Consider the following 26,253-nt stretch of genomic DNA (forward strand, 5'->3'; position numbering starts at 1 on the left):
TGAATTATTATTATAAATAAATGAATTGTTAAAGTACTGTAAATAATCTTTAAAAGAATGAAATAAAGTGATTTTTATTGATTTTTTTTCTATAAGTGAACTCATTTTTAATTTCTCTCCACTGTATAATAATTAATTTCTCATATTTCAGTCCTTGAATTTTTTTTTTCTCCCCTCCATTTAAAATCCACAAGGTAATATTGCAATTTTTTTTTTTAACTTCATGCAAAAAATGCTCTAAATGGCGAAATAATGAAAATTAAAATGAAAACAAAAACTAATCTAATTATACTTGTGATATTTTAATTGCATATCAAATTAATTACAGTGTATTACGATCATTTTGCTCTTCCCACATATGGTAAAGAATACTATACCTATAAATCTAAACTGAACATCATGTTTTCTAAATCTAAACAAATTTCTCCAGCTCCAAATCTGTTTTGTTTTTTCTTTCCTTCCCTTCCTCCCAGTAAACTTTTCTTCCATCTTGAATGAAATAAAAATAGCTTAAATACTAACCGTCCCATAACCTTCTCAGCTATAAACTAAAAGTATTACAAATATGATCATCACAAAAAAAAAAAAAAAAAATGGAAAGGAAAACAATTTTTAATTCGATTTAAATTTTTACATTATTATAAATAATAAAATAACCTAGACCAGCAACATCCTTTTTACTTTCCACGGGAAAGACCTGTTTAAATTGGTTATTTTAAATAGTACCATTTATACCAGAGTTTCCCAAACTGGAGCTATGGCTATGTAGCTATCAATTAAAATAAATGTGATATTTAAAATATCACATTTATTTTAATTGATAGCTACATAGCCATATTTATTTATTTTTATTACTTTTGCCTAACTTTTACCTCACATAATATATATATATATATATATATATATACACACACACACACACACATACATATAGGGGGACGCAAACTTATTTTTTTATTTTGGAAGGGTCCATCTCGGTAGTTTAGGAGCTGCTGACTTATACAATTTTCCTATTTATACTATTATTTTGTGTAATAAAATATTATCATTTATGCATTACTTTCTAAGTGCACAAATAGGAATATTTAATATACATCAATATGTAAGTCTTAAAACAAAAGAGCTTATTAATTAAATTCAGCTGAAACTAAACAAATTTCTCTAGTTCCAAATCTGTTTTATTCTTTCTTCCCCCCCCCCCCCATAGTAAACTTCTCTTCAATCTTCAAAGAAATAAAAACAGCTTAAATTCTAACCCCCTCCCCACAACTTTCCCAGCTATAAACTATAAATTAAAACATTACAAATATGATCATCACAAAAAAAAATGGGAAGGAAAACAATTTTTAATTTGATTTAATTTTTCCATTATTATAAATAATAAATCAGGGGAAAGACCTGTTTAAATTGGTTATTTTAAATATTACCATTTATACCAGCATTTCCCAAACTGGGGTCCAAAGATCCCTGGGGATCTGTAGACCAGTTCCAGAGGGTCCACAAAAGGTTCAGAAGGGGGAAGGTATCAAGTAATATATATATATGGAGGTCCGCAAACTCTTTTTTTTGATTTTTTGAGGATCCATAGATCTCAGTAGTTTAGGAGCCGCTGATTTTCCTATTTATACTATTTTATGTAATAAAGTATTATCATTTATGCATTACTTTCTAAGTGCACATATAGGCATATTCAATATACATCAATATGAAAGTCTTAAAACAAAGCCTATTAATTAAATTCAGCTGAAGCTAAACAAATTTCTCTAACTCCAAATCTGTTTTATTCTTTCTTTCCTTCCCTCCCCACAGTAAACTTCTCTTCCATCTTCAATGAAATAAAAATAGCTTAAATTCTAACCCCCTATAAACTATAAATTAAAGCATTACAAATACGATCATCAGGGAAAAAAATGGGAAGGAAAACAACATTTTTAATTTGATTTAATATTTTCTGTTATTATAAATAATAAAACAAACTAGATCAGCAACATCCTTTTTACTTTCCAGAGGAAAGACCTGTTTAAATTGGTTATTTTAAATATAACCACTTATGCGATTTTCCTATTTTATTACACAAAATAGCATATTATCATTTATGCATTACTTACTAGGTGCATTACATATTTAATAAATATCATAATACGCAAGTCTTAAAACAAAAGAGCCTATTAATTAAATTCAGCGCATAAACTCTCAAGATGCGGTCGGTAAAAAAAAAAAAAAATCCTTTGTGTCAATGCAGTGGTTCCCAAACTGTGCTCCGAGGATCCCAAGGGATCCGCGAACAGTTCTCAGGGGATCCGTGGATAATTTCTGTAATGGCTACTTTGAATTTTACTTTTTTTTTATACAATATCTAAATATCGTGACAGACCGGATGTCACACCCGACATGAGAATTCAATTGTCTACAATCACTCCCAATTTAAAGGACTTTGTGAGGACACCTCACATTTAAGTGAGCTAGGATGTGAGAATCCGTGATTATTTTTCGAAACCAAAAGGGGTCCGCGAGCAAAAGTTTGGGGAACACTGCTTTGTATTAATGCAAGACAAAATTAGAGATTTATTAATTAAAGACTAATCTTTAATTAATTAGGCTTAAAAGTTGTTCATTATATCGAGAGAAAAAATACCAATTTCAGTTCTTCTCTACCTAAAAATATAATAATCTTCTTTCACTAATCAAGCACCCTTCATAAACGATAAAAAAAGAAAAAGGCGTAAATTATCACCCTATTCACTAAATGATAAATCAAATATCAATTTTAAAAATTATTTTGTTCAAATAATTAAATCACGTTCTGAAGATCATAATCCAAACATTAAGGATTTGCAAATTCTCTTATTTTCATTATTCTACGACTCATTAGGAAGAACTGCATTAAACTTTTTTTTTTTTTTTTAAATATTTCAAATATTTATTTATTCTGAATTAGTTTCTCCTGACGAACGAGCAAAATTATTCAATATCAGATGTGTGTCTGCTGCAATGACAGAAACTTAAATCGAGTACTTATGCTAATCTTTAAATGCCTAGAAGTTTTCTGAAAAACAAAAACAACCCCCCCCCACCCCCGTACTTTTTCTGTTAGAAAATACAAGTTTAATATAACCATTTTATCTCTGGTTTAAAAACTCTTCAAGATTTGCAAGAAACACCAACAAACTAGGTTGCTTTTCATCGGTTGTTTCTCCGAACTACTTGCAGTCGCGACCACCTTGCACGGGGCAACCGCACAGCGAATTTATTAATAGGGGCAATTAAGTGAAAGCAAGTTAAACAACGAGCGGCTACCTGACGACAAAAGCAATGATGGGGTAGGTCCCCGACTTACCGTGTGAAAATTGGCAGCTAGCTCTTCTCGTTGTTCTTCTGATATCATAAGACTTCGCCTCAACACACCCGCCATTTTGTACGTCACTTGCAGGCTAGTCGTCTGGTAACGATATCACGTGACATGAAAATTTTTCACCGGTATTCACTACACGTGTTACGACTACTCGCCGCTATAAGGTCGCTATTGAACTGCACGACTGCTCTTCCCAACCGGCGGATTACGTATATATACTAACCCTACGAAACGGAAATTCCGGTTATCTCTTAGTCAATCAGAAGCCACAGCGTGGTTCATACGCCACACGACATGAATGGCTTGCACTTTTTGTTCTCTACTACTTCTTTCAGTTCTGTACTTAAGTTTAAAACTTCTCGAAACCGAAAAGGAAACTTTGGAAAGAAATGAATTCGGTACATGAAAATGATACTTATTTTTCTCCTTGTTACAATACCACACACAGCTTTTATTGATCCAGAAAAATCATTTGACAGGGTTCTCTGGGAGAAGATTTTCAGTCATGAAGAAGGCCCAGTTTGATTGGAGAGATCGATCGACGAGCCATCAATAAAAATCGAATCTCAAGGTAATAGTCAAGATAAGAAAAGGAGTTGGTAGGGGTGTACATTATCACTATTTAACTTGTACATGGAGGACGCTCAGTAGTGCTTTATACCTTCATGGGGACCAAGGCAAAATGGAATTTGGAAGCACCATCAAACTAATAAAGAACATTTTCAATTTCATTTTATTGTGACAACAAAACAAACAAATTATATGACATAAGAAATAAACATAAAATTTCATCAAAATCGGTAAAATTTTTGAAAAAAAACTTAATTTTCAAATTTATCTTCAAGTAAAGTTCATTGACCTTGGCAGGTAGACAGTTCAGGTTCCGATAAAAATAAAAATAAATCACTTAAAAATATTAATAAAAAACAGCAATGAGTTTTTGGAACAGTGATTTTGTGGTCCCCCTCTGATTGGGGCCCTTGGCAGATGTCTTTTTGGCCTATAGGATAACGCGGCACTGAGGACGCTCTAGAGAAAGTGAAGAGTGTAAAACCAAAGGAATAAACATAGGAGGAGTAGAGATGTAATTCATATGTTTTGTAAATGATATTGCGGCACTAGCAGAAAATGTAGAAGAGTTGAATAACACAATATAAGTAATGGAAGAAGTTTTCTTAGAATACGGGGTAAAATTAACACCAAAAAGACAAAAATAATGAACAAGTAAGTTCATTTGTATACCTTGGAAGCAACGTACAAGAGGATGGCAAAAGCCATTTAGAAATAAAAAGAAGAATTGCAATAGCGAAAGAAACACTTAGGAAAATGAAATAAAGAAAAGAGGAAGAGATTCGTGAAAACACCTATATATTGAGTATATTGCTGTTTGGATGTGAAATATGGTCAATAACAGCAACAGATTGGAAGAGAATTGAAGCATTTGAGATGTTTCGCTGGAGAACATTGAAGAAAATCAACTGGAGAGACAAAAAGACGAATGAAGAGATCCTCAGAGTAGCTGAGGAACAAAGAACAATCAAGAAAACCATAATAAAGAGGAAGATGCAGTTCTTAGTACATCTTTGGAGACAATGATTGGACCGTAAATATACTAGAAGGACAGCTTTAAGGGAAAAGAAGCAGAGGACAACCAAGAATCACACCACTTGATGACTTGCGCTGACTCTCAAGAATGAACTGCAGTGAAGCAAAACAAAAAGCCCAAATTCCGGTTCAGTGGAGAAAAAAGATTACTATGCGACATGACTTGGCCCTTAGAATGATGATGTTACAATACACAGCAAAAAAAAAAAAAAATGTCATCGATCAAAAGATTACTGTCAGTCAATTTATCATCCTCGCGTTCTTGAAATCAGGAGCAAAAATATAATATTCAAAAAACAAACTTATATAAATAAAATTCAGTGTTCCCATAATTTGACAATAAAATAATTTTATATATATTGATTGATTTAATATTATTATTAATTAGATATTAAAAATAATATAGGGTTTTTTTTTTTTTTTTTTTTTTGGTTTTTTTTGCTATTACAGTCCTGATGACGTCCTCGCGTGTAACACAGTGCTATAATCACCGTCCACCAGCACCGGATGGATGGGACAGTTTAGTGACACGAGGATATTTTATGGGCTTGTTTCACAACTGAGTTAGTTGGTCTCTCGCGAGGGTTGCGTGATTTTTTTCGCTAAGCAAACGGACTGAAGAATCATGCAATTACAGACACAATATACTGACTCCTCATACCCTTAGCTGCTTTGGCCCTTAACACACACGCCAAACCATGATGATGTCACGAATTTTTTTTTTGTTTTGTTTTATAGAGGAAAAAGTCGAGCGTCTTCTCAAAGGCATTAGAGAAACCACGAGTCTTCGCGATAGCGCAGTGGTTATAATCACTTCCATACTCACAGTGGGTGGAAAAGGCCTCGATTGAAATCCTGTCACTCATGCCAGGAGCGTCAATGTTTATTATTTATTTATTATTATTTATTTATTTTTTCTCAATCTGTGGTTGAGCTAGTCGCTCTCAGGCAAAGATAGCAAAGTTTTTTCTCCTGAAAATTATAATCACCGTCCTTCCCCACACACAGTGGCGGATGCAGGGACGGCTAATAAGGCTCGAGCCCTTGGCCTGCTCGAGTCCAGGGGCCTCCAACTTTTTTCTGTTAGGGTATTATGAATTTGTAAAACATTTTTTACTTATTATTTACAGTACATACTGACATTCTTGACATTAGAATTTTTAAATGATAAACGGTTATTACGACCTTGAAGCAGCTTTTCAACAACAAAATCCTCTACAGATCACGTACTTTTTCACGACTAGAGTGTTAGTGGTAGTGGATACTGCACTTGCTCTTATACGACCCTGGTAAACCCAAGCTCCCACTTTTTATACTTTAACAACGTTCTAAAATACAGTGAATGATCACTGAAATATGACCACCCCTATGAAAACTGAATGCTACCCGTTGACCACGTTAGGTACGAGAGTGCAGAGTTGGTCGATCTACGTAGCATAGGTAAGGTGTCGGTGGTTCAGTAGGTAGTAAAATTCCGAGCGTGATGGGTAAAGGGAAGGATTTATCGGACTTAGATAAAGGACAGATTGTGGGTGCTCGACGAGCTGGTGCCCCGATTTCCCAAACGGCTGAATTGGTGGGTTGTTCGAGAGCCGCCGTAGTTAATGTGTATCAGGACTGGCGTCAAAATCGTCAAACAATGACCCGACAGCAAAACTGCAAAGGTCAGCGAAACGTTGATGTTAGAGGTGAGCGCCAGGTCCAACGACTCGAACAGGCGCAGCACTCCGAAGAGTTGACTACCCAATACAACATGGGCAAATCTGGAACAATATCTGGAATGACCATGCGTCGCACGTATGGGCTATCTAGCAGACGACCTCCATGACATCCTCTCCTAATCAAGGTTCGTCAGCGTAAAAGACTCGCCTGGTCAAAGAGCATGAAAGTTGGATGTTAGAAGACTGGAAGAAGGTGTGCTGGTCAGATGAGTCACGTTATTTACTCCATACCGTGGATGGTCACGTACGGATTTGGCGTCAACAACATGAGGCTCTTGATCCATCATTCATGGTATCAAAAGTGCAGGCCAGTGGTGGCAGTTGTACGGTGTGGGGCATGTTTCACTGGCAGAAATTTGGATCACTGGTGCATGTGGAACAATATATCAGTGGTCTCCGCTATCGTCAATTGCTTGCTGACTGTGCACTTTTTCCCGAATACCGATGGTGTCTTCCAAGATCACAATGCGCCGAGCCATCTGGCACTTGTGCAGGAATGGTTTGAGGAACACAGTTCTGGCTTCCAGCATATCGATTGGCCTCCGAACTCCGCCCATATCAGTCCCATAGAGCACTTGTGGCACTATGGAAAGGCATATCAGGGATCTGCAGGGCCGCTGCGACCCTATGTGCCTCCAGTAAGCGAAATCCAATTTTTCTGCCCAAAATATTTTGATTAAAAAATAAAATAAGACGTAACTAATTATTGTTAATTTATTGAAAAAGAAAGTAATTACAACATATCTCACATATAATATAATGAAACAACAAACAAAAATAACAAAATTATTCTGAAATTCTGGAAACAAACTTTAAAATTCTAAATCACAATAACAAAATAAAAGGAAAATTATAATATTAAAGAAATTATGCAAATTTATGTTTCCTTGCTTTAAGATGTACGAATTTATTAATTATTTGATTTATGTTTATTTGTTCCAAAAGATCATTTTCTATTGAAATTATTGCCAAATTAGAGAATCGTTGTTGAGACATTATAGCTAGTAAATAATTTTTGATTAATTTTAAAAAACTCCCTTCACCAGTCAAGGAAACTGGTAAAGTTAGAAAAATTCTTAATACAACAGCCACATTTGGAAAACTATCTGTAAAATCGATTTTAAATAAAATATATTGTAAAAATTTAAACGGAATAATATTGTCTTTAATATATTTTGACGTACTCAAGTTCTTCAGATAATGTTAAACCAATATCGGATTAATTACAATCAATGTCACTTAAATTAATATGTAAATGATTTAATAAATCATCATCCGACCATTTTTTTTTATGCAGAAATATTATAAAACATTATAAATATTTCTACATGTTCTTTCATATTTCTAAACATTTCAGTTGACGAGAAAATTGTTGTGTCCATAATTTGAAAGAAAAAAATTATTTTGAAATTTTGTTGCGGATCCTGAATGTCGAAGTTTGTAGATGATGCAAAGGTTCGCAGGGTTGTTAATGATAGCGAGTACAAGTCTGGAGAACGAGTACAGAGAAGGGCAACAAGATTGGTGAGGAGAACGAAGGGGTTCTCTTACTAAGAAAGGCTTAAATGTTGCAAATTGCAGTGTCTGGAGATTAGGCATCTGCGAAGTGAGGTGTATAAGGCCTTGAATGTGTTGGCCAAGCTCAATTCAGATGGGAATCTTCCTCTTGCTCAGATTACAAACCTGAGGTGGCATAAATTCATATTGAGGAAGGACAATTGTAGAATGGATGCTCGGAAATTTGCCTTTAGCCAGCGGGTAGTACTGCTGGAACAAACTTCTATCTGTAGTTGGGGAAGTTGATGGCTCAAATCAATAATTTAGTAATGGCTTAATTTATAAGTACTCATCTCATCTCATGAGGTGAGTACTGATAAATTAAGGCATTGCTATATATTACGATTTAAGTAATTAATATGGTATTTTAAGGTTTACTATAAAATTTTCATTGGAAGTTGATATCTTAAATAAATTCGAGGAAGAACCGAACAAACTTTTAGAGTGAATGGTTGTGTGAAATGGAAAATTTTTTTGGCTGATACTGTTTAAGCTTGCTTCCTTGCATCACATACCTCTACTAATGCAAATGCTTCATCTCTATTTTCACAATTGAAATAACTTTTTTTTTCAATCTTTTTCCTTAAGCGCTTACTTCTTGAAACGAAGCTTCCTCAATGCCAATGATAGCAGCCATATGATTAGCCGAAGCGATAAATTTTGGATTGCTTTAAAATATTCCATGTCATTTTGTAGACATTCAAAAGCTTGTGTATATCAGAATCCTTTCTTTTTTTTCTTTTTTTTTGGAGCATTTTACTTACTGGATTAATTTAATTTAAAATATTAATTTTATTATCGTCTTCAGTGATTATAGCAAAATATTTAGTTTCTCTAGGATTTCTAGTATTTTATCTATAATATTTTGTGAAATTATTTCAATAATTTCATTTTGTACTTGACCACCCAAATAATGCACGATATTTTTCGACTCAGATTTCTAAATACCGCGAATATGGTCTGCCACAGCTGAATCAATTTTAGCAATTGTTTCAGTAAGTTTTAAAAAGGTACCATTTTCATTTTCATATAAATCTTTTGAAGATCCCCTGAACACTATACATTATATAAAATATTATCATATACTGTATATTATTGTGGCTGAACTGCAGGACATGGATATCTCCATTGCAGGCGTGGCCCGAAGAACGGAGTGCTGGATCTGTAGAGTTCTGTGATCGACTGATTATTGGGAATGCATAGTTTACTCATTTTTCGTTTCTGATTGTTTCATTGGATGCAAATTCGCTTCTGATTTTAGCGGGAAATGGGAAATTATGTTGCCCTTGGTTATTTTGTGTTGTTGTTATTCCGTTTGCAAAAGGATGGCTTAATGTAAGACTGAAATTGAACGATGCATGACTGTAAATTTGATTACCTTCGGAATATAAGTGTTTTCCGCGTGATGTTTGATGAAGGACTGATGAGGTGTTTTGTTGTTGTTGTTGTTGTCGTCGTTGTTTTCAAGTTGTTTCTTGACAATTTAATGTTTTTGGCATTAATTGTATGAGTTATTAGTATCAGGTTCTCTTCATATAAGCGTGGGGATAGCAGCCCCCAGAACAATAAAAATAAGCGTTCCTGTTGAGGTGCGTGAGCAATTCTCATTGTTAATGCACGTGAAATCGCCTAGTAATGTACAGGCGAGAAGAATCAGGTTGTATGTGCTATCAATTTTTGTTTGCTATTTAAACAAATTGCCGTTTTGGTTTTTTTTCTGGGGAATGTCACGTGACATTCCCCAGTAACATGCAGGAGAGGGGATAAAGCAGTGAGTGGGAGGTGCCTTCAAGTCCCAACACTGCTTTCTTCCCCTCTTTCCGGCAGAAGTATGGGGTTGTTTCTGGAGTATAACCCTTGCGAAATATAAATAGGAAACACAGATCCAGATAATAAGCAAATTAACGTGTCTTCAATTTCGTGTACCGTATTTATTTCAAATGAATTATTTTATTGCCGTGTTGAATAACCCCAGGGGCTCACATCTGGTGAGTATGGGCTTGGCACACCCAGGGTCCTCAGCTGGATATCATCATTCTTCTCTTTCTTTGTGATTCCCTTCTGATTCTTTGCTCTCTTACGGTAATTCGAATTTTATTTTTTTTAGCTGGTGCAGCATAAGCCTTAGGCTTCCTTGCACCATATCTAATAATAATAATAATACTCGTAAACGTTAATCAATCAGATGACCAGTGCGACTCTTGGGTATGTGCGACAAGCGGACAGGTTTTACGAGCACAACGAGTTGCAGGATGGTAAACCCTTTGATTCTTAATTCATGCTTGCAGCACTAATTGCCTCAATTGCCTAAGGCCAGAGGTACAAACAATTCGTTTCCAGTTGTCTCTCGTAATCTCTTTGTTATATGGAAATTTTCTTCGATCTACAGAATCTATTTTAAATATAATTACCAAGGGGAACTCAAAAATATTACTAAATAGAAAATTTCGCTATAAAGAAGTTTGTTAAACAGAGGTTTGACTTATATATCAAAATTTTTTTTGGCGCCCTCCTGAACTGCTGATCGTAAGCGATGCTTACCTCATCTACCCACTTGTGGCAGCCCTGGGCATCTGGATACACCAATCACCTCCATACCAGGGACTCACATCTGGTGAGTATGGGCTTGGCATACCCAGGGTCTTGAGCTGGATATCATCATTCTTCTATTCCTTGTTGATTCCCTTCTACTTCTGACTCTTGTTCTCTCTCTCTCTCTCTCTCTCTCTCACACACACACACAGGGTAATTCAAAATTTTTTTTGGCTGGTGCAGCATATGCCTTAGGCTTCCTTGCACCATATAGCTAATAATAATAATAATAATAGTTAACCTGAAGGATTACTTAGAGAACAACACAGCACCACTCTACCAGGTCATCAGGAAGATAGATACATGGTAACCCCATTCAACCTAAGCGAGGAACCCTCACCCACCTAGACAGCACAAGAAACAAAGTCAGAAAGATGGGCAAAGAAGACACTCCATGGCAGACACTACAATGACCTCCATCAAGATCGTATCAATAACATTGCTTCCAATGCATGGCTTACAAGCGGGATGCTCTTCCCCAAGACTGAAGGATTCATGCTGGCCATCCAAGACCAGTTAATAAACACCAGAAACTATAGAAAACACATTGCAAAGGAGCCCGGAATGTCAGGTGACACATGTCGACGATGCCACCTGGCCTCAGAAATGATCCAATACATCACCACGGGTTGCAAGGTGATCACCCAGACTGAGACACTCATAGACACGACCAGGTAGCCAGGATAATACATCAGAAGCTAGCGAAGAAATACCAGTTGACCAAAGAAAGTGTACCATACTACAAGTACGAACCCCAGGCAGTACTAGAGACCCAAACCCACAAGCTGTACTGAGACCACACCATAATAATGGATAAGACCATCCCGCACAACAGACAGGACATAACCCTTGTTGACAAGATGGAAAAGGCTACCTACCTGATTGACAGTGGTGCCCAACACTAGCAATGTCCAGAAAACCCATGAGGAATAAATTAGGAAGTACACGAACCTGAGACATGAAGTGAAGATGTGGCATATGCAAGAAATATCGACTATCCCGATCATCGTGTCAACCACCGGTATGGTGCCAAAGACTCTACATACCAGCCTAGAAGCAATAGCAATTTCCTTGACCAACAGTAACACCAGACATTACAACCACCCTGTGTACTTGGCAGCAGTACCCATCACAGAGTGGAATTCCCCAATCAGGAAGAAATAATACAAGACCAACAATAATAATACCTGCATTGCTGATTGCATTACATACAGCTTGGTTGGCCATACCTCCTGAATGCTTCTGACATCTTGTTGAATCAACGCCATGTCGGATAGCTGCTGTACTGAGGGCAAAAGTACCTACAAAGTATTAGGTAGGTGGTCATAATTCAGTGTATTTCCTAAAACATTATGCATTGACACTGTAATTGTTATCTTTACCAACAATAACAAATGGGATATTAGTGAGAGGACTAATAGCCCCTCTTCCTTGACTGATTATAATATTCAGAAGTAACCACATTGATTTAACTAATTGTGCTATGCACATTTCACTAATACCTAAGAGGCGCCCACTAAGACTTCCAGCATTGGGTCCCCAAGAACCTAGATTTGCCCTTTTCTGGTGTGGGGACAGAGGCAAAAGCATGGGTCCATATCACATCAATGATGCAAAGAACTTTTATGGTCCTTTTTCACACCATGGCTGAATTAGTCAATCTGGGACAAGGATAGCAAGGTTATTTCTTTCGACTGGAATCGCGGGTTTATTCGTCCAGAAAAATGGGCAAACCGACCAGAGAACATATGCAATTTACGGACATGGGTGAATGAATTTGTTATGTCAATTAACCATAGTTTGAAATATTATATATAGAAAGAGTGTACAAGTGTAACATTACATCAATATATTAAAAAAAATTATTTTTCTTTTAATACACAGGCTATAACGTATAGCTATCTAATAGCCAGTCTCTAACTTGAGAGTTTATAGCATTCAATATAAGAACACTCAATTATAGCATAGTCCATTTGATATTGATGGTTCTATTTATCAGTGAAAAAACTGCAAAGTACTGCATATGGGTAGAGGTAACTCAGAGTAGTAGTAGTGGCAAATGATGCAAGAAAGAAAGGCTGTATAGCATCAGTAAAAAAAAAAAAAAAAAAAAAACACTTCCCCATCCTTATTCTCCAAGAATTTTAGTTCTTCCTTGAATTTATTCAAACCATCCACTTCCACAACAACACATGGAAGCCTATTTCAACAATCAACCACTAATTGGCTGAAGGCAAACTTTTGCACTTCTATCCTGCAGTCATCCTTCATTTTAAATTTATGCCCCCTCGTGTGTGTAGTACCAGCAAGAGGAATGCCATTCACACTCAGCTCAGCCAATCCATTGAAACCCTCAAACACTTCAATCAGATCACCCCACAGGTGCCTAGTCTCCAGACAATGCAATTTGCAGATCTGAAACCTTTCAAGGTATGGGCACCTTTTTGTACTCTTCACCAATTCAGTTGCCCTTCTCTGCACTAATTCAAACAGGTCTACATTCTTCTTAAAGTGAGGCCTCCAGACCTGTATGGAATACTTACAATACTGTAGATGTGGCTAAACATGTCCTTGTACAAAGGATAATCACTTCCTTATCCCTACTATCAATTTTTTCTAAATATCATTGACAAAACTCCATGAGCTGTCCTGGGAGTCTGTCTGCATTGCTCAGAGAACTTCATATCTGACTGCACAAGTACCTCCAGGTCTTTTTAATTTTCCACTGACCTGAGAGCAGTACCACACAGTTGGTACATTATTCTGGAATTGCTGCTACCCATATGCTGTACTTTGCATTTATTAATGTTCAATTTCAATTGCCATTTCATAGTCCATCTGCCTGACTTTTCTAGATCCTGTTGCAATAGCATACTGTCATTAACCACTCTGCCAAGCTTTGTATTATCTGCAAACTTGTACATTAATCCTGATATGCCTTCATCAATACTGTTGATAAAATAGAACACAACAATGAGCCCAACAACAAACCAATGAGCCCATCAAAGTCCATTAATTACCACCCTCTGTCTTCTCCCACTCAACCAAACTTTACTTTATGCCTTGCAATAATTGTATCGATCCATGGTCTCCCAAAATCTTGGGACCTCTTGGAGCAACCTGGTAAACGTGGCCTTCATTGCAATTACAAAGCTTGCTTCTTAACTGAAAATGATTCAGGACAGGGGACCTTATATATTATGTGACTGGATACATTAGGGGATATTGTGTTCGTTGCATAAGATGGGCAGGAACACAGACATTTGTAGGTATTATAAGCAACTTACAGGGTGACATAGTTTGGAGTGTAGTGGATTTAGAGATGGTGATAGCACAATGCTGGATTTATTTGTCTCAAAGGATCAGCAAGATTTCAGGCCCAGGCACAAATTCACATTTAATACAGCCTCTATTACAAATACAATTAGCAATGGCATATGAATTAAAAAAGCAATAGTATGAGCAGTGTCTAAATGATTTCGGTAACTATGCTGAAGAGTAATACAACAATACGCTTACATAATACATTAATTTTCTTACAGTGAATCAGTAATAAATTCCTAGTATTAATGATCCAACCCTGTGTGTACATGAACACTTTTAAAAGCGATTGGTGAATTAAAATATATTAGCCAAAACTTAAGGTAAGGACTTACCTAGGATCCCAGAATGGCAAAAAAAAAAAGTTTTTTTTTTGGCCAAGTCAAGAGTGAAATCAAAGTCAAACACATTAATATGTACACTCAGTGATCACTAAATTGTGGCCATCAACCTAATAATACCATTGTCTGCACAGTGGTATCATCACTGTCCTCCCCACGCCAGGTGGGTTGGTTTTTTTTTAGGAGCATCGGTGACTGAGGCCATGTTGCACTGTGTATATTGTCTGTAAATTGCATGTTCTAAGGTTGATTGTTTGCTGGACGAAAATACCATGCTACCCTCGTCTGAGACAGACTTAACAATGTTGTGAAAAAAGCCTGTAAAAATTCCTCATATCATCGATGGGACTCAAACTCGGGTCTTTTCCACCCAGTGTGAAGACAGTGGTTCTACCAAGGGCACGCCGGGTTGAAAAGGCTCAGATTCGTATCCTGCCAATGACACAAAGAACTTTTATGGGCTTTTCCCCCCCTGGAAAACTGGGGTTTTTCAAACAAAGCAGGCAAATCAGCCAGAGAACACACAATTTACAGACACAGTACACATGGGTAGTTGAAAGTTAATTTCCAGGTGACCCTAATATAATAGTTTTTTTTTTTTTTTTTTTACCTAATACCTAGGATCCCAGAATGGCAAAAAAAAAAAAAACAGTTTTTTTTTTGGCCAAGTCAAGAGTGAAATCAAAGTCAAACACATTAATATGTACACTCAGTGATCACTAAATCGTGGCCATCAACCTAATAATACCATTGTCTGCACAGTGGCATCATCACTGTCCTCCCCACTGTCGGGCCACTGTCGCATGGATAACAGCCAATATTCGCCTAGGCATTGACTCCACTAGCCGTCTGAAGACGTCCATAAGGATCTGCAGCCAAGTTGCCTGCAAGGCTTTCGTGTCTGAATAGATGAAAGCTGGATGTCCATATGTCTCACTTCCTGTTCCAAAACATCCCACAGGTATTCAATTAGATTGAGGTCATGCAAACTGGAGTCAACGAAGATGAGCGTTATCCTCAGTGTTCCTCAAACTACTTGAGCACAGTGCAGGCCCAATGACAGTACATTATCATCTTGGAAGATTCTGTTTCTGGCTGGAAAACAAAGGCAACATGATTTCCTAAGAGCTGCCAATAGACCCATCAGAGAAATGTTGGTCCATATATTCATCAGGGTTTCTAGTTCTCGCCAGCAATACATGCCCCATATTAAGCAACCACCGTCACCTGCGTGAATAGTGGGCACCATGCATGATGGGTCCATGAAACCTTGATCAGGCCATTCCATCAGTGTCCAAATTTTTGGATTAAATGGCACCTCTAGCTTTTGAAACTTCATTTATGTGTTACAATAATGGCATCTACAATATTTGCATAACAAGCAGTTAATTAAAAAAAAAAATTCTGGTTATTTATTGTAAGGGTGGCCACTTCCCTCAGGAGGTATTTTAAAAATCACTAATAGGATACATTGTAATCAATTGTAAATGCAAATAACCAGCTTTTGAAGCCACTGGCAATTACTGCTACTAACTTGGAATAGGCACAAAATGTGTTTATTCATTAGTTTCCTAATACTTTAGTTTTTGAGAAACTATAGGATGGTCCAAGTGATTACTACTCTATGCACCACGTACCCTGGATAATCGTGTCAGGGTCACGGTTGGTAAAATCACTGTCCCCCAGACACCGAGTGGAAAAGACCAGAGTTCAAGTCCCATCAATGACGTGAGGAATTTTTATGGGTCTTTTTCACAATGTGGCTCAGTTTGGTCTCAAGTGAGGGCAGCATGTTTTTTTAAACAGAACATGAATTTACAGACACTATATAAGAAGCAATATGGACTTAGTTGCTGATGTTTGTAAAACCCCAATTATAACAGCTGTTAATTCAGTTGGTGACAAAATTAAACCTTTTACACTCTGCATGAGGGATAGCAAAGCTATTCACTGCACTACCAATGAGGACTTTAGCATGCACATTTTCATGCCATATGTATATTGCACATGCAATATATAGTAAATTTCTAATTTACTAAGTTTTAAAATGTCAAAAAAAAACAAATGTTTCAATTATTTCAAAACTTATTTTGAATGTATAGAGACAAAAGAGATTGTGTTTCTGTTTTATTCCTGCTACAAAAGAAGTATTAACAATTTCACTGTTACAAAAGCCACATATTAGGCTCATTTAATATTGTGCCTATTACAGATCATATATATTAATATTTTTCATATTATTATTTCATAATAATATTATCTATCTTAAATAAATTATTTTTCTGTTTTAATGTTAATTTTATTCAAAACTCCAGAATTATCTCTGCAACTGATTTTTAAACCAATATTGTTTTAATCTCATTCGAGTTTACACTTTTTTAACTCAAAGTAATTAACAGATTCTTAATGGTAACAAAAATCATTGTAAAAATTTGACTTTATATTTTTCAGTGAAATCCTAAGTTTATGCAATATTATATACATTTCCAGAATTATAAATTAGTAATAACTTAATGGTAGTAGTTGTGTACATAAAATCTCGTGATTGCTGTTAGATTATAAATTGTAAGCTACACACTCTTTAGTTAAATATTACATCTTAACATACTGAATATCTAAGAGAAGATATTCAATTTCAGGTGATTACACTTGTCTCTCTTCATGGTTACATCTGTAAACCATAGATGAGTTACATTGTACAGTGTTTTAAAAAATGTCTTTTCCTAACACAGCAAAGGCTATCTAATGAGGAGATAGTCCAATTTCAAGGTCAATTCTTCTGGCTCCTTCCACATGTACAAGAATACGAAGGCAATAAAATAACTTGTTTAAAAAAAAAAAAAAAAAAAAAAAAAAAATGCAAAGGCCACAATATTTTTCTAATGCTAATTAATATTTCATATAAATCCGCAACAGCACTATTTATATATTAGAGCTGTTGTTCTTAAGGCCATGTAAAGTATTTTTAAGTTCTGTTCAATTGACAATCACTGATACCAAAGAAAGTTCATTTTTAGTAATTGGTTTTCAGTGACTGCTTGCAATCATTAATATATATATATAAAAAAAAAAATGGATTTCTTTAATTTTAATAAACAAACAACAACAACAACAACATAAAACAGCTGTATAAACATTTCACATTATTCGACATTTTAAAGATAAAGTTTAAAATCAGAGAAGAGAAAAATGAATAATAATGGATGATAAGTGGAATACACAAATCTCCATCTTCACAGGTAATAGGATTTTTTTCCACATGATCTGGACACTTTGAAGCTATATGAATTGTAAATATTTGTACACAAGGTTATTATGGTTGAAGATACAAAATTATAACATTATAATATTGGAGGACTCATACTGTCCAACTGCTTCAGGATGTTTTCTCTTTCCCTCAATGCTTTCCAGGCTTGATCTTTTTCCTTTTTTGTTGGGCTCCTTTTTTTCTGCCGGGCAGACATAATTTTTCGATATGCTTCCATTACCTGAAACAAGGTAAATTCAATCAGTTCTCTAAATCAATTTTTCTGTACTCAAACTAGTTATTAATGACACTTGTTATATGCTATGATACAAAAGCCATATGACAAATGATAAAAAAAAAAAAAAAAAAACAATCACTCTAAAATCTTTTATGTTTTCCATGAATGAGAAGGGAGTGCTCCAAATAATTCATCATTTCATTTCTGTGACAGGCTGGTGTTATGTAGTTTTTAAAATCATCAAATTAATGTTATGTTTTTCATATTCTCATAGAAAGAGATCTAGCAGAGTGAAAGCAGACAAGAATTAGCCTTTAAACTCCTATAACAACAACAAGAATTAAGGTAAAACATGAGCTCATCTAGTAAGGATGGAAATGTCTCTTGAAAATTTTATGAAAAGAGATTCTTTGCTGATGATGCTGTCCCATGCTACAGACTAAATGGATCTTGCATACAGGACCATGTTAAGATGAACCCAGGAAGAAAATGCACCCAGGTACTAGCTCTAAAATAGCAACCAAACAAAGAGTGGCATTGAAACCTTTTCATATAGTGAGGTAGGAAGTAGTATTGGAAACTTATTTAGTTGGGAAGGATAACATTCCCTTTATATCCAAGTGCATCAAAGTCTAGCTCTGCTTGCAGTAGTAAGCATCACTTTACAATCATATCCACTAAACACTGTTCATCTGCAGCTGATCCTGCACGATCATTTCATTTTTTAAAATTTTTAATTACAAATGTCATTTTAAATTTGTGCAGTAATCTGAATACACACAAAGATATAAGAATTCAACTTTAGTGTTAGAATTAGTATACTAATATGCCAGAAAGATAAAAGAATAACTTATTCTGGTATGCAAATGTTCTAACTAAAGCTTTAAGTTTTGTGAAAGTTCAAATAAAACCAGCAATTCATTCAGAAAATTCTGAATATATTTTATAAAAAAACTTACCTCTTAACCATTTGGTTTACTATAAAAACAAAAAATGGTTAAAGACAAACAGAACTCACCCCCACCCCAACCACAAAATACCATGCAAAGGTGTGCTTCAACGTGGTGGTTTGATGGTGACTGAAACCTTGAATATATAAAAACCCTGAAAATATTAAAAGTCAGGAGCTCAAATGAAGAGCTTTCCAAATGTCTACATGCTGACTGAAAAGGATAGAGTTTATTTAAATGATGGAAGAAATATCAGGAAATAAACTAAATGATTTTCTAACAGTTCTATATTTAAACTAACAAAGCCACCCATGGACATGAATGAAGTATGGTTAGTTAGTTAGTTAGTTATTTGGGGCATTAGCAACTAAGGCCATATTGCTGCAGGATATGTGGTGGTCATTCCCTGACCTTTCCGCATCCTCCGTATTTGGTGGTGACGGGCTGAATTAGGTATGGAAGTAAAGTTCCTACAACTAGTGCTGTTGAGGTCATGTTTGATGAGTTTGAAAATAAACAGAAGTGGTACGCTGTATGAAGATAATAAAGCACTCAAAACCTACATTGGTATTATTATGTTTATTTCTGAATTGGAAATATGTACTAATGGTGTCACAAGAACTTGTAACTGAAGTGATCTTTTGTGACAGTGATACTGCAAAGACAGCTGTCACTGAAGAAGTAGAAAGAAACATCACAAAATGTGGCCCCATTATGTCCATATTTTCATATTACAGACAATTTACAATTCAGAAATAAACATAATAATACCAACATAGGTTTTGAGTGCTTTATTATCTTCTAACAACAGTTTTCCTACCCAATATACCACTCAAGGAATACCTTGGTATGCTGTAGTTCAAACTTCTTCAACAGAGTGATACAGAGACTGTCTAGCAGACTCACAGGTTGCAAGTAACAACAATTTTCGTTAGTAGCATTAACGTTCTGTGTCACATTTTTCAATGAAGCAATAAACAAATATTAAATTTTGCACTAAACTGGGAAAATCTACAACAGAAATGTATGAAGTGTTAAAAACTGTTTACAGTGATGAAATGTTAAGTTATACCAGTATGTTTGAATGATATAAGCAGTTGACATGCACACATGAAGATGTTCACTATGACCTAAGGAGGGGGCATCCGTCAACCTCTTGAAATGAGGAGAGAATTGTAAAAGTTTAGGAAATTGTGGCATGTGGTTTGACCCTCAGGATGATGGTTGATGAGTTGCATATGAATCAGGAGGATCAAATTCTGCATGTAGATTTAAAGAAAAGGAAGGTCTGTGAAATTTGCATTGTACAGCCTCATGGATGAGAAGAAGTAATGGAGAGTGTCCGTGTCATCGTGCAAAGATTTGTCAAGATAACCCTAATTTCCTTGACTGTATTGTCACTGGAGATGAATGTTGGGTGTTTCAGCACAACCCACAGAAGAAAGCATCAGAGCATGCAGTGGACTTTGAAATCATCACCAAGGCCCAAAAAGTTTCATTTACAGAAGTCCAGGATCAAGAAGATGCTGATCATGTGTTTTTGACAAACACAGTGTGATTCATAAGAAATTTGCAGCTGAAGAGAAGAGAGTTAATACTATGTTCTACGTACAGGTGTCCCAAATACTTTTGAACTGCATTTCCAGTGTGAGGCCACAATTTTGAGAGAAAGGGCAGCTGATTCTTGTTGAATGACTATGCTCCCACCCATTCCACACACTTGTGAAGACATTTCTGATGAAATGTGGCATTGAACAAATCAACCATCCTCCTTACTTTCTGATCTAGCACCAACAGACTTCTTCTTTCCCAAGGTGAAAATTGCCCTCAAAGAAAAGAGATTTCAGGATGTAGGCTTTGCTGACTCTTTTCAGAAACCTTTAGAATGGGTATAATAAGTGCATTCAATCAGGTGGTAATTACTTTTAATAAAAATAAAACCATTCTTGGGCTCTTTCACTTTGTGTTTTTTTTTATTTCAACAGTCTGGAAACACTTTATTGCCATCATTTGTATTCTATAAATAACAAGCAATGTCGTGTGGTCACCTGTAGGTTTTGGTTTGTGACTGTCTACATGAAAGATGAATGCAAGAAAAAAAAAAAAAAAAAAAGGATAGTTTATATGAAAACATAAACACACACAAAAAAAAAAAAAAAGGGGGGGGGGGGGGGAATTTTTGAAAATTTCCCTTTACAAAGAAGAAATTATTATCTGTGTTAGTTTATGCATGACTCTTGAAAACTTGTGTTGTTGTTTCAATATGTTAAGAACAGCAAAAATAGTTTAAGTGTTTATTTTTTAACTCAAGGAAAAGTTTAATTTATTAATAAGCAAATTTTATTACATAGGCATCAACAGGATATCAGATAGTTATATCAGAATGAAAATGCTGTCATTATAAACATTTGAAAACGAATTGCATTAGTCAACTTCATGAACAGAACATACCGGAAAAGGAAAAAAAAAAAAAAAAAAAATTATGCCGGAAACTTTGCTCTAGAGACTAAACATGGGTTTCCCCACTTCAAGCCAAGTGGTGGTATTATGGAAAGCATTATAGAGAAAAACCCTAGCCACTAAAAGAGAAATGCTTGCACTAGTTTTAAGATGAGAAAAGAGCGAGTTACAATTGCTATGTGTGCAAATGCTACTTGGACACACAGATTGTCCGTGATCGTTATTGGTAAGTCAAAAAAACCAAGAGCATTTAAAAATCTTTCTAATTTTCCTGTTTTGTATAAAAATCATAAAAAGCCTGGATGGATGTTTCTGTTTTCCGAGATTGGTTTATAATTCTTTAATTTAATCATAAGGTAAGATTAAATTTATTTAATCTACCTTACATTTGATTATCCGGATAATTTGGCTATCCGAAAGAGGTCTGACATCAGTTATTCCGATTAACTGACACTCTACTGTATATTTTCACTTTGTTTAATAATCTAAAATCATATACAGTATATTTAAATCAGTCTAAAAATTGGATAACTTAATTGTTTTATCTTTTTGATAAAATGTCCTTTAGTTAATTCTTTATCACCAACATTGTGGATTGCTGATAATGAATTAAAACTATGGAATAAAAGGATATATCAGTAGGAAAATCTACTATTACTACTCCTACTCCTCTTACTTCAGAATCTGCAACTTGTAATTTCTTCTTTAACTCTTGCTTTGCCATTTCCTCTTTAGCTAGACGCAACAGTTTAGTAGCTTGTGTTAAGTTATGCCCACTAATAGCCTTTAGTTCTGCTTGACTCTTTCGTAATTCTGCTAGGATTTCATCATCAGGATTTTCTGGAGCAGCATCATCTACATCTAGTATGCCTAAATAAATAAAAGACAAAAACTCAGACATCAGTTCTATTTTTAACCAAAGATATATTTAAAATAGTTTTATATATCTAAATGTAATAATAATTGTTAAGTGTAAAAATTGAAAGACCTAAATAATTGCTAAATCCAAAATTAAAGTTACAGGATGGTGCACTTAAAAATAGTTACTAAATGATAATAGTATCATTTAGTAACTATTTTTTGGTCACCTGTTCCTCATATTTTAGAACCCTAATATGAAACTATGTACTATAAGCAATTTTAATATATATATTGTTCTATTCAGTTTGAGGATTGTGTACAGAAAAATCTATGTTTAAACCTTAATAAAACATAATGCCATAATTGTAATACCTTGTTCCTCCAGTTCTCTGCGTATTCGTTTTTCCAACTGCACAGTATTTCCAATGTTAAGAGATTTAATAAAATTGCCTTTTGTTGGTGGAGGACTGGAGTTTACATCTGCATTATCTAAATAAATAAAAATAACAAATGCAATTAAGTATCATTATCTTCAAATAGGAAAAGAAAAGAAGAATTTAAATGGTATATTTAACCAAATAAACAAACAGTTCAGTTTAATCAGTTTAACTAAATAAACAAACATCAATCACTCTTAAACCATGGAGAGACTTTTTGCTCTCATTGAAGACTGACCATCAAGTACTAGGTGCTAAGACTTCGGCTTATGTTCAGCTTAGATACAAATACTGTTATACACTTAAAACAGTATTCATATATTTGTATTGATTCTTCAACTCCATGCATTTAATACCTTTCAAATCTGGGGTTAAAAAAAAAAAAAAAAAAAAAAAAAAGCCTAAATTGACATGGTCCTAATAAAGTAATCAAGGCAGCATTAGCTTTACTACATGCAGGGTTATTTCAGTGCAGTAGTTGAAATAAGATTAAAATTTGTACACATTACTAATAGTCAATTTCAATTGGAGAGACTTTCTGCTCTCACTGAAGACTGAGCACCAATTACTAGGTGCTCAGTCTTATGTTCAGTTTAGAGATAAATACTGTTATACTTAGGTTCTGCCTAAGTCTAATATCTGCTACACATTTAAAAAAAATGTATGCCTTACCAGGAATAATATATTTTGTTTGAGTGAAGAGCCAAGTGGAAGGTAAAAATTGAAGTTTTAGTTCCATTTTGACTTCCAGTTGTAAGTTCAATTAGACAAAATACATTATTAACAGTTAGGTATATGTTCACTAATAGATGATGAGAAGCCAGTAAGCTTAAAAACAACTTTCCTAGCAGTGGCTCATATTTTTAAATGTATAGTGGGTTCACCTATTGAGGTGATGCTATATAATTTAAAAAGATATTAACAAAGCTGGATAGAACTGTGGATAATTGTATTTGTTGAAACTGAATGCAAGCAAGTACAGAAAAAAAAAAAGTACCATCTTGTTGTTTATCTTTGCTAATGCATGACGTTAACAATTTGTATGCCATTAATGAAAAATAGCAATTTTTTTTCCACTATAAAATGGAACTTTTTCTTTTTTCCTCCCACATTAGTGTCTAACACCTGATACATTTGGAGAGAACAACAATCTAATAATTACAAAAAATAAATCAAACAAAATCCAGGCAAGTTAGATGCTTCCAGAAATATTTTTAAAAGCAAATAATTAGAAAAACTCACCTTTAGAATTAGGCTCAGTCATAGCATCTTCCAAGGATGTCATTAAGTTTTCTTCAATTAAACAAGACACTAATCTCTGCGTTAAGGCTCCAAATGGCGAGGCATCATCTGATGATTCACTAAAAGAAACACAAACATGCTTTAAAAAATAATATATATATATATATTTTTTTATATATATACACTGAGTGATCACCGAATTATGATCATCCATATGAAAACTGAATGCGGCCCGTTGACCACATGAGGTACGAGAGTGCACAGCTAGCTGACATACGTAGCATATAGATAAGGTGTCAGTGGTTCAGTAGGTAGTAAAATTCCAAGTGTGATGGGTAAAAGGAAAGATTTATCAGACTTTGATAAAGGACAGATTGTGGGAGCTCGACAAGCTGGTGCCTCGATTTCCCAAACGGATGAACTGCTGGGGTGTTCGAGAGCCGCCGTTGTTAAAGTGTACCAGGACTGGCGTCAATATGGCCAAACAACGACAAGGCGGCAAAACTGCAAAGGTCAGCAAAACGTTGATGTTAGAGGTGAGTGCAGGGTCTGATGACTTGTATAGGCAAACAGGCACAGCACCGTTGAAGAGTTGACTACCCAATACAACTTGGGCCAACCCGGAACAATATCTGGCATGACCATGTGTCACACGCTCGAACGTATGGGCTATACCAGCAGACGACCCCTACGGCATCCTCTCCTGACCAAGGTTCATCGGCGTAAAAGACTCGCCTGGTGCAAAGAGCATGCAAGTTGGATGTTAGAAGACTGGAAGAAGGTGTACTGGTTGAATGAGTCAGGTTATTTACTTCACACCATGGATGCTTGTATGGATTTGGCATCAACAACACGAGACTCTTGATCCATCATGCATGGTATGAAAAGTGCAGGCCGGTGGAGGCAGTTGTATGGTGTGGGGCATGTTTCGCTGGCAGGAACTTGGACCTCTGGTGCATGTGGAACAATGTATCACTGGTCTCCGCTATCGTCAACTGCTTGTTGACTGTGTACACACTGCTATGTTACACTTTTTCCCGAATGGCAATGGTGTCTTCCAAGATGACAATGTGGCGAGCCATCGGGCACTTGTTGTGCAGGGATGGTTTGAGGAACACAGTTCTGACTTCCAGAATATCGAGTGGCCTCCCAACTCCCCCTGATATCAATCTCATAGAGCACTTGTGGGACACTATGGAAAGGCATATCAGGCATCTGGATATACCAAAAACCAATCACCCCCATTGCTGACCGCATTACACACAGCTTGGTTGGCCATACCTTCCGAATGCTTCCGACATCTTGTTGAATCAATGCCACGTCGGATAGCTGTTGTACTGAGGGCAAAAGGAGGACCTACGAAGTATGTGGTCATAATTCAGTGATCACTCAGTGTGTGTGTGTGTGTGTGTGTGTGTGTGTGTGTGTAAATAAATGAATATTATACATTGGTGTGCAAAATTTAAAGACCAGTCAGGTTTTCACCTGTAGCTTTTCACAGGAATGGCCTGGTTTTGTTTGTTTGTTGTTTGTTATTTGGTTTTTAGGAGCATTAGCAACTAAGGCCATATTGCTCCGGGATATGCGGTGGTCATTCCGTGACCTTTCCGCATCCTCCGTATTTAGTGGTGACGGGCTCGAATCCCGGTCTAATCAAGAAGCGTGTGCTACGCACTGCTACTCCTTCCCACCTGGCTACAGAGGCGCCTGGATATGGGAAAAGCATACCAAAAGAACATCGTGAGGTATAGAAATGATGAAGGAAACAACACCGACACAAAGGAAACAAAACGGTACAGAGAGACTTTATTCAAAAATGGCAACATAACACTGGCTGCCATGATACAGATGCATCACTGCCAAAGATAGAACAAAGGGAAGAGGTGGTCCTCAGTAAGAGATATGGCCACCCCTAATGTCAATGCAGGCTTCGCACCGCCTGTCCATACTTAGAACACTGTTGTTGATAGGTTCTTGCAGTAACATTGCCCATTCCTCTGTCAGCGCCATCTTCAGCAGGTGAACATTTTCTGGTGGGCGTGGATGTGCTGCTAGATGTCTCCCCAGAGTGTCCTATATGTGTTTGATGGGATTTAGATCGGAGGAGATGGGCAGGCCAATCCATACAAACAATGTCCTCACTTTCCAAAAGCATATCGCACTGCATTGCAATGGGGTGTGGTGTTATCATCCATAAACACGAAGTCGGGGCCAATGGCACCTCAGAACAGATGCACATGGGGAAGGATTACTTCAGTACAGTAGTGCGCACCGGTTACAGTACTGCCTTCCAGTATCTGGAGTTGTGTACATCCATCCAAGATAACGC

General features: G+C 35.9%; 2 protein-coding genes across 3 annotated transcripts in view; both read right to left on the minus strand.

Moving 5' to 3' along the window:
• Fim (plastin-2 fimbrin) overlaps positions 1-3,531 on the minus strand; it is a 164,150-nt gene extending 160,619 nt beyond the window's left edge. The window contains exon 1 of the mRNA XM_090374448.1: positions 3,338-3,531. Coding sequence (XP_090230574.1) covers positions 3,338-3,412 — 75 coding nt within the window. The 5' untranslated portion in view covers positions 3,413-3,531. The remainder of the gene's footprint in view (positions 1-3,337) is intronic.
• A 14,102-nt stretch (positions 3,532-17,633) lies between these two features.
• The window catches only part of Ada3 (transcriptional adaptor 3), a 31,903-nt gene continuing 23,283 nt past the window's right edge, over positions 17,634-26,253 (minus strand). For both annotated transcript variants that reach the window (XM_090373800.1, XM_090373801.1), the window contains exons 7-10: positions 23,925-24,043; positions 22,618-22,734; positions 22,061-22,254; positions 17,634-17,977 (exon numbers count right to left, since the gene is read on the minus strand). In XM_090373800.1, the coding sequence (XP_090229926.1) occupies positions 17,831-17,977; positions 22,061-22,254; positions 22,618-22,734; positions 23,925-24,043 (577 nt within the window). In that variant the 3' untranslated portion in view covers positions 17,634-17,830. The remainder of the gene's footprint in view (positions 17,978-22,060; positions 22,255-22,617; positions 22,735-23,924; positions 24,044-26,253) is intronic.

The sequence above is a fragment of the Mastigoproctus giganteus genome, chromosome 5 (genome assembly GCF_048544385.1).
Source record: "Mastigoproctus giganteus isolate SK-2022 chromosome 5, ASM4854438v1, whole genome shotgun sequence".
In the NCBI taxonomy this organism is placed as follows: Eukaryota; Metazoa; Arthropoda; class Arachnida; order Uropygi; family Thelyphonidae; genus Mastigoproctus; species Mastigoproctus giganteus.